The 9,428-nt window shown below is 42.2% G+C and overlaps 1 protein-coding gene across 2 annotated transcripts in view; it reads left to right on the top strand.

The window, feature by feature from the left end:
• MTMR7 (myotubularin related protein 7) overlaps positions 1-9,428 on the top strand; it is a 154,563-nt gene that overhangs the window by 130,866 nt on the left and 14,269 nt on the right. For both annotated transcript variants that reach the window (XM_004696168.3, XM_045286553.1), the window contains exons 8-10: positions 2,054-2,163; positions 4,195-4,320; positions 7,583-7,632. In XM_004696168.3, coding sequence (XP_004696225.2) covers positions 2,054-2,163; positions 4,195-4,320; positions 7,583-7,632 — 286 coding nt within the window. The remainder of the gene's footprint in view (positions 1-2,053; positions 2,164-4,194; positions 4,321-7,582; positions 7,633-9,428) is intronic.

Raw genomic sequence — 9,428 nt, 5'->3', positions numbered from 1 at the left:
GGAGGGGAAAAATGAGGACCTAGTGTCGGGGGCTTAAGTGGAGAGGGAATATTTTGAGAATGATGAGGGCAATGAATGTACAAATGCGCTTTACACAATTGATGTATGTATGGATTGTGATATGATCCCCTAATAAAATGATTTTTTTAAAAGAAAAAAAGAAAAAAACCCTGAGTCCACTGAGACTGTGGGGGGAAAGAGAGAAGAGAGAGAAACAAAAGTAAAGATAAAGCTGAGCCCCGATTGCCTGACCATGGGACTAGAGGTCTTTAAACCCTGCCCAGAGGTGGCAGCAAGCTGTGGCTGTGTTGAAGTAAAGCCCTTGGGCTGGACAAAGGAGCCTAGCTCTGGCCGAGACTGTGGAAGGGCTAAGGTTAAGCCTTAGCTGGCTTCCACAGTAGTGAGCCAAAAACCCACAGCTCCTCAAAACCTAGTGGATCTATGTCTACTTATCTTTATCATGCTCCTCCTGTGACCCGGCAGCGTGGAATTTCCCTCTCAGTGGCTCTCCTGCACTGATTTCTGCAGAGTCCCTCTAGTATGTGTTATTCGGTCGCCATCTTGCCAGAAATCTCCTGGATTTATTTTCTGTCTTCTTCTTTTTTAATGTTTTATTTGTTTAAAGAGCCCTGGTGGCACTGCCTGGTATATGTTGAAATGCTAATTGCAAGATCCACAACTCAAACCCCCCAGATATTGTGAGGGCAAAAGATGAAACTGTCTGCTCCTGTAAAGATTTATAGCCTCAGAAACTCTAAATAGGATGGCTGTGAATTAGAATCAGTTTGATGTTTTGGTTTGGTATAACAGAAAACTCACCCCATAAAATCAATTCTGACTCAGTGATCCTGTAAGACAGACTAGAATGGCCCATAGGGTTTCTGAGAGTGCAAATCTTTCCAGAGGGAGACAGCCTCATCTTTCTCCAGTAGAAGAGCTGGTGGGTGTGAACCTCCAACCTTGCAGTTAGAAGCCTCACCCTTAGACATGGAATCACAATTCCAGCTCGGCCCTTGCACCATCCCAAAGTTTGATCTCATCTCTCTGTTCCAGCTTGATGGCTCACACTAAATCCTTTACCTACTTTCTCTTGATCCCAAATGAAATGAGAACAAAGTATTAAAAAGATCCAAAGCTTGATACAATGAAAGAGGTTATGACAGCCCCAGATATTTAAAACTGAAAATAAATATATGCTTTATGTTAAATGAATGATTAGCTCTCTAGGTGAGAGTTGCTTGTGATATTATAGAAGCATTGCACACCTTCATTAGTTATATAAATATAGACAATCTTAGGTTTTCTCCATTGTATATTGAAAGAAAAAAAAAAACACCAAAGGAGGATGGCAACACATGTGCTTGACACAATAGATGGATGTCTGGATTGTGATAAGAGTTGTAAGAGCCCCCAATAAAATGATTTTTTTAACAAGACCCTTAACATGATGCTCTGCTAAATGTTCTTATACTAGAAGTGTAGGAGCTTCACAAGCTTTACTCCCATTGGGTGTGGGTTGTTCCCAAACAGTTGGATCACTCCCTTTTAAAATTTTTTGGGAAGTTGTGTTTTCACAATAGCTGTCACTGAAAGTGATTGCATAATGGAGAGTTCTAATTGGGAAAATGCTGGATGACCTAGTAATTCATATGGTTTTTCTTCTTCCTCAGTAGCACTCTACAACTCAAGTACTCCCAAGGGATCCATTTGTATTATTCTTACTGGAAAAAAATAGATGTTATCTTCTAGGCCTTTATTATAATATGCTATTCAATGGTTTTCATTAATAATGGGAAAACGAAACCTGAAGAAATATAATACTATAAATATAAACAGATGCAGCATCCCTGTGACCAAAGAAAGTAGCAGAGTTACTTGAAATGTTTCTATGGAAACAATTTGGATTAAGTTTGAGCATCACCTTTCTTCCATCCAGAAAACGTCTACTGCAAGGAAGGAGTTATTTATCAACACCTGAAAATGTTGCTTAACCCCATGTAAAATGAGATAGCCCCTTTATTTTATTTTCTTAATGACATGACTTATTTTTCAGTGTGTGAACTTAAATCTCCTTCGATGAGTGACTTCCTGTGGGGACTGGAGAACTCTGGCTGGTTAAGGCACATTAAGGCCATCATGGATGCAGGCATCTTCATTGCAAAGGTATGCGATGGCAGAGGAAGTAGACGTACTTCACTTCAGAAAAGAGGTTCCGTATCTTCCTCAGAGACTGCCATGAGTGGGTGGTAGTCTTGGTAGACTTCCACTTTGTTTGCCTTAAGTAGAAGTGATTTTTTGAGAGGGTGGTGATCAGCTGCGCATATGCCACTGAATAGTTAAGTGGTAAAATGTCTGCAGAATATTCTCTCTTCAGCTAGGCTTGGAAGAGGAAAGACGTCTCTTTTCACACAACTAAACTTGAGTGGGTCAGTCATAGGTGCTGCTGTCTTGTTGCTATTGACTCATAGTAACTCTATAGGGCAGAGTGGAACTGCTCCATCAGATGTCTTAGCCTGGTGTTGTGGTGGTTCTGCATTGGGCTGCTAACCACACAAGGTCAGCAGTTCAAAACCACCAGCTGCTCTTTGGGAGACTAACAAAGCTTTCTACTCAGAAATACATAGTTCTACCCTCTTGTCCTAGAGCAGTGGTTCTCAACCTGCCGTGACCCTTTAATATGGTTCCTCATGTTTCTGTGACACCCCCGCTCAACCATAAAATTATTTTTGTTGCTACTTCATAACTGTAATTTTGCTATTGTTATGAATCAGGTGACCCCTGTGAAAGGGTCTTTTGACCCCCAAAGGGGTCACGACCCACAGGTTGAGAACCGGTCCTAGAGGGTCCTATGAGTCAGAATTGACTCTGTGACAGTGAGTTTATGGTTTTTGTTGTTGTTGTGTTGTTGTTTTTAATGTTTACAGGAGACTATGACCAGATCTTTATTCCCTCAGAGTGACCGGTAAGTTCAAACTACAGGCCTTTTGAGTAGCAGCTAAACACTCAACCCTATGTACCTTGCCTCTTGCCTAGTAAATGAATTTGCCTATTTTAATCATGGCATTAGCAAAAGTCATGCTCTTGAAGCTGTTAGGTGGATTTCTTTCTGTCACAGGACAAATTTTGCTGCAAATTTCACATAACTTGTCACTGAGTGCCTTGTCCATCTGCATACTCAATGACCTTTGATAAGTCTCTCTGATTTAGCGGAGAGAGAACTGTGGAGTTGTTGCTGTTGTTGTTAATGACACTGTATGTTTTCCACGTAAACGAATTCACTTAATCAATGCATATTTATTTAAAGCCAGACCCCATTCCAGGTGCAAGGATAGTAGGCTGAGTAAGTCAGATCAAGTCTCTCCCCTCACAAGCTTGTGTGGGAACCAGAAAATGTGTAAGTGAATAGGTACAGAATTGCAGGTAATTATAGGTATGATAAGGAAATCTCTGCCATGTCTCCCTCCCAGTTTATATTTCCTGCTCAGATATGAGAGGTGCTAAACATTCAATAAACCAAAAAAAAAACCAAACTCCCTGCCATCTTAACCCTAGAGGATAAGATAGAACTGCCTCCTTTGAGTTTCTGAGACTGTAACGCTTTACTTGAGCAGAAACCCCCTCTTTCTCCCTCAGAAAAGCTGGTGGTTTCAGGCTATTCACCTTGCAGACAGCTTTTTCTGCTATTATTCTTCCTTTGTTTTCTCCCTTTCTCCACCCCATATCTGTTGCTTGGCTATTATCCTTTTATTTCTAATGGTATTATAATTTATAACTTTGTACCGTTTTCGTTTTGATAATGAATTAAGCGGATGACATCTCCGGAATTTCAATACTAGAAAGACTTGAATTAAGATGGGAAATTAGAAGGGAGGAAGGGTTGAGGAGAGGCTGAGGATGTGTCCTGATGGTGCGTTTGCAGAGGAAATACACTTCTTTGTAGTCCATATGCGTATTTGCAGTGGCTTGACGGGTGGCTTCTGGGTATCATGGGAAGAGCACAGAGAGCTTTGGCCACTCCCCAGGCCACTCCTTGGCTCTACCCCTACTGGGCGGGGACTAGACACTAGATGAACGAAGAAATGACTTTAGCTTTTGCGAATCTGTTTCTTTGTGTTTGTATGTAACCGAATCTAGACCGATTTCTGTTCGATTTTCCTCCGCCTTTGTGATTTCTTGTTGATTCTGTGTTTTCAGGCTGTTTCCGAGGAAGGAGCTAGTGTGCTTGTTCATTGCTCTGATGGGTGGGATAGGACGGCACAGGTGTGCTCTGTAGCCAGCCTCCTGCTGGATCCGCACTACCGGACTCTGAAGGGCTTCATGGTGAGTGTGGCCCCCCAGTGCTTCCTGTTTCTGGAGGCAGTACCTTCAGTAGTCATGGGATGCCTCTGTTGCTGCGTCTGAAATGGTTTGCTTTGATATGTAGCGGAATGGCAAAACCCAACAACTCCCTGAAGTTGAATAACTCAGGTTGCCTACACCTTATTGCATGCCCCCACGCAGTCAAAGGATGGGAGTTACGAGGTGGATGGAAACACCATACCAATGAATTTCGCATCACTGCCCATGCTGACAGCCCTCATAGGCATCTTCGCTGCCCATCTACTCCTTTCAAGTCATTAGAGATGATGAGCTAACAACCTGGGGTCAAGAGAGAAGAGCAAGCTTCCCTTCTTGGGCCCTCCTTCCCTTCCTTCCCCCCTTCTTTCTTTCTCCCTATCAGTGTGTCAGAGAACTTGCCCTTGCCAGTGACAGCCTTGAGACTTCAGGCCGACTCTCTTGCTTCTGAATACTGAGGTCAGGAGGACCGTATGCCTTCATTTATATTTGGAAAGTGGAGGGCTCCCAGGTCCACTCAAGCATGGAACGCCTTCATTATGTTTGTTCTCATCCCATTCCCACTATTTCACCACTCTTTTCTTGATTTTCTTTTCATTCTAATTCTCTCATTCTAACTCTGTCCCATTAAACTTAGGACACGCAGAAAATGCCTCCTGCGTTCCCAAGGTCTAACTTCAACCATGTCATTAAAACTAACAAACATTAACTAAAAGCCTCTGGCTGTTTTTAGACCATTGGTTTTATCGATGAGCCCGTTCCATATGATTTGCTTAAAGATTGTTGTTAGCATCCAGATGTCTTGAAGTTATAAATGTATGCTAACCCGAATTCCAAAGCAGGGCTGGTATCTCTAAGTCAGTCAGTTTACACCAGTTGGGCGGGACTGGTAGTTACTTTGGGGTTGTTGAGCTTGTTAACGTGGCAGTTGTATTCAAGGTTCTAAGGTGGGCAGCTGTGCTGCTGTCGATTGTGAAAATCACAAATTTACATTCCTTACTTCTTTTTAACATTCATCTTTGCAACACTGTGTTCCAAGTGCCCATAGTTAATGTTCATTCCGTCCATTAGATAATGTTTGTACTATTTATTTTATAAAACATGTTATACTTCTGATGAAATGCTACATATTTATTCCCTTGTATTTGTTACTTCAGTAAATAAACAGGTAACATAAAGAGAAAAATTACAAAGCAACGAGACGGTGACACATTGTCATTGTTTCAGCTTTGTGTTATGCCCTAAATTCCCACGAGATATTATGAATGAATTATGCGATTCCTAAAAGTGTTCAAAGATCTCAAAATATTATCAGAACAATTGCTGTAAGACTTAGGTGACCAGATGTCCCGCTTTTGGCGGGACAGTCCCGATTTTTAACAATTTGTCCTGCATCCCGCGGCATTTTCAAAAAGTTCCGATTTTTGGAAAGAATGCACGACAAGCTAGGGTATACAGTTTTCAGCTGCCATGTGGCTATTTCACCAGGATATGAGTTTTATCAATGGTGTCCCGCTTTACCAATGTTAAAATCTGGTCACCTTACTGTAAGTCGAGCAGAAGTGGAAAGGTTTTTTTTAAGATGAATATAATATGTTCAGAGAAGAGAAGTCACCTGTTTCTAATCTATCAATATAATTAGAGTAAATTGGCCCACCTCTGAAGGAATGGGAGTCTACTCCTACAGTGAAAGGATAGTTAAGGATAAATAACACAACGGAAGATGGTTGGATAAAAATGAAGACTATTGCAAGGGAGGAGACCAACCAAGAAGCAATATGGAAATATCTTAAATAACAGTTTTGCTTTTTATCAGGCATTTTTCACTACTTTCCCATTAATATTTTAAAACACTTTCTTCTAACATAATTTAATTTTGTGTGCCTCTTTTGTTGTTCATATTTAAGTATTAACTGTGTGGAATATTAAACTACCTTTGGGTACAGCACCAAACAGGCTGTTAAATTATTTGAATCCTACCACTGCTTTAAAACTCCCATAATCTTAGAATTCTAATATACAGTGATGATTACTGGGAAACATTTCTGTCGGTTTCTTGAAAGAAAGGTTGGTCTTTTGCATTAGACTAAGAGGCAGCATCACACATTGCTTAGAGATGGGCTTGGAGACGAAAGCATCAGACTGTGAGGTGGCAGGCCTCCTCCACCTCCTAGTGGCATGAGCTTAGGTGAGTACTTAACCTCCCTTTGCTTCAGTTTCCCTTTCTATAAAACAGGATCGAGTCTGTGCATTCCCGAAGTAAAGACTCACAATTAAACACATACGAAGCAATGTGAACTATTCCTGGTGCATAGAAAGTATTCAGTGGGACGTATGGTGGAGTGAAACTTCTTAGTATCGCTCATCTATCCATGTCTCCTAACTCCCACCACATGACTAGATGGAACTGTACAAGTAGTGTGTGTGTAACACTAGCAGAGAGGATTGGGTTTCCACTCCCATGGCTATCAGGATGCACGTGTCAGCAGGGAGAGGCACATTGGATGTGGAGCAGGTTGGGATCTCTGTCTGCTCTCTGAAGTAGCAGAGGCTGAGGCCAGAGGCACCAAGGGCAAAGGCAAGGGGCTACAAGGCAGAACAGAGGAGACTGAGAGACTGTGAGGCAGAGCAGCAGGCTGACTGCCTGACTGATGGTGGCAGAGACCAAGGGACCAAGTGGCTGAGAGGCCGAGGTCTGGAAAGCAGCTGGGCTCCTGGACGAAGGGGTATGTTGCTACAGATCATATGTTAACCTGTCATACTAATCATGTTAACCTGGTTACTCCTCTGATAAACCATATGGTGAGTATTCTCTGTGAGTTCTATTTGGCCATAGCTGTGATTTATCAAACCCAGCAGAGAAGTTAATGCCATGGGTGGAATCATTGGTGTCAGAATAAGTAAAGAAAGATGGAGGAGGGAAGCATGTCTGACCTCTGCCTCATGGCCGTGGGAGGAAGCCAGAGGGGGTCAGATATGGTTTCCACTCCCCCCCATGCTGGTTTTATACAGGGGGCAGTGAATGTTCATGCATGCATTCCTATTATATTTTCTTTTGGATGATTTCAGCTTTCCCCTTCATATATGCATTTCTGCATTAGTGTGTAAGCCTGCATATTCATTTGCAGGGTAGTCCAAATGTGGTGGTGTCTGCTCCCAGCCCCTCTGAACCCTCGCATTGTGTCTGGTCTCTTGTGTTTCCTTTGTTGACTTCTCTCCATGGTGCTAATAGTTCTTTCTTTTGTAGGTGTTAATTGAAAAGGACTGGCTTTCCTTTGGACATAAGTTTAATCATAGGTAAGAATATTTTAAAATCTGTTGTTTTGAATGTTCAGGAGAAGAACAATCTGTTTTTCAAGTTTTCCGTTGCGTGTCTGGGAGAAACAGCCTTATTTTATACAGGTTTCTTATTTGCATAACTTTTTTAGTAAAGCTCATTGGTGTTTGTCATATGTATTGCATCGTTGACAAAGGAAGTTCTGTTGGCATCACGTGGGCAGGAATGAACTAATGGCAAATTGTTCCCGAAGAAACCCAGAACGCTTGTTCATGTCATTGACCTAGAAAACAAAAGCTTTCTCTTCCTCCTGCCTTAAACTTTTGATTGACGGAGATATTTCATTGTAGAAGGGTAAATACAGTAATAAGAAACACTCACTTTAAGCTACAAGTTGTGGAATAATTTCTCTTTGACTCTTCACAGTGGGAATGACATTGGGATGGCTCTATAGCACGTGTCCTGTAGGTGAAGTGTGTTCTGATGTCCCTGGAGCAGTGTGGCTTTGGAGACAGATCTGATTTTAAAATCCAGGCTATTGGAATTTACTAGATGTGTGGATTTGGTCATGTCTCCTCTCTGAATTTTAATCTTTTATTTGTGAAATGAGAGATACCTTCCCTCTACCATAGAGTTGTAGCAAGATTTTTTTTTAAAGTGTATATGACTCAAAACCTACCCCAGGAAGTGATCACTAAAGCTATGGGTCCTGTATCAAAATGGTGAAGAAAGCAGATGATGCCTGGCTATCAGGAATAATATGACAGGGTGCCCCCACACCCCTACCCTCCAAAAGGACTAAAGCTCCACTGGGTGGAGCTTTCGTGGTATGCATTTTTCCTGCTAGGCAATCATTGAGCAACTCACTCTGAGTTAGCGCACCCAGTGGCATCACCTGGAAAGGTTCTCTGGTCACAGTGAATTTTTTTGTAAAAGCAGTTTTGCTTGAACCTCATTTTTTTGGATGGCCAATTTAAGAGAACAGCATTTGGCTGTGAAATTTTGTTTCCTGCTCAGGAAAAATGCTGCAGAAAGCGTTGTGATGTTGAACACATGATGCTGAACAAGGAGAGAGCTATGGGAAAAACTCAAGAGTATGAGTAGTTTTCTCCTTTCAGAAAAGGTGAAATGTTGACTGATGACAAATCTTGTTCTGGGCATTCCTCAGCTTCCAAAATGGATGAAAATATCGACTCATAGTGCATTTGTAGTTTTGTTTCACCAGGCCAGGCTGTTAGTCAAGCTTTCTATTTAGAGGTTCTGAAAAAATAGCTTAATAGTGTTCAACAAAAAGGTCCTGATTTATGGCAGACGGGGGACTGGTTTTGCCACCACAACAATGACCCTGCTCGTGAAGCCATCTCAGTTCGCCAGTTTTTGGCAAAAAGCAGCATGCCTCTCTTGCCCCACACACCTTACTCACCTGGCCTCATGTGTAGCTTCTTTTTGTTTCCGGGAATGAAGAGGGACTTCAAAAGACAGTGATTTGATGTTGTAGAAGAGGTGAAGAAAAACACAAGGGAGGTGCTTGCTATCAGCCATCCAAACATGAGTTTGAAAAATGTCTTCAAGAATGGAATCACAGAGGGACCAGACTTCAACCCAGTGCTCCAAGATGTGAATGCAACATGCCGGTATGGAATAGGGAACCAGTGGAGAGATCTGAGGGGCTGGCCCCAATCCCAACTACTACGTGGACACCTGCCCCTCCCCACAGAAGAATTTAATTCAAAGGACGGCATTGAATCTGCAGCTCCAGGAGAGGGACATATCTCATTGGAGCACACGGGAGCAGATGAAGGGGGAGGAGGAGAGA

This window comes from Echinops telfairi, unplaced genomic scaffold (genome assembly GCF_000313985.2).
Source record: "Echinops telfairi isolate 266 unplaced genomic scaffold, ASM31398v2 ScPeMD7_9;HRSCAF=40, whole genome shotgun sequence".
NCBI classification, from domain to species: domain Eukaryota; kingdom Metazoa; phylum Chordata; class Mammalia; order Afrosoricida; family Tenrecidae; genus Echinops; species Echinops telfairi.
Note: the sequence above shows the minus strand (reverse complement) of the source record. Positions and strands in the feature narration are given on the sequence as shown.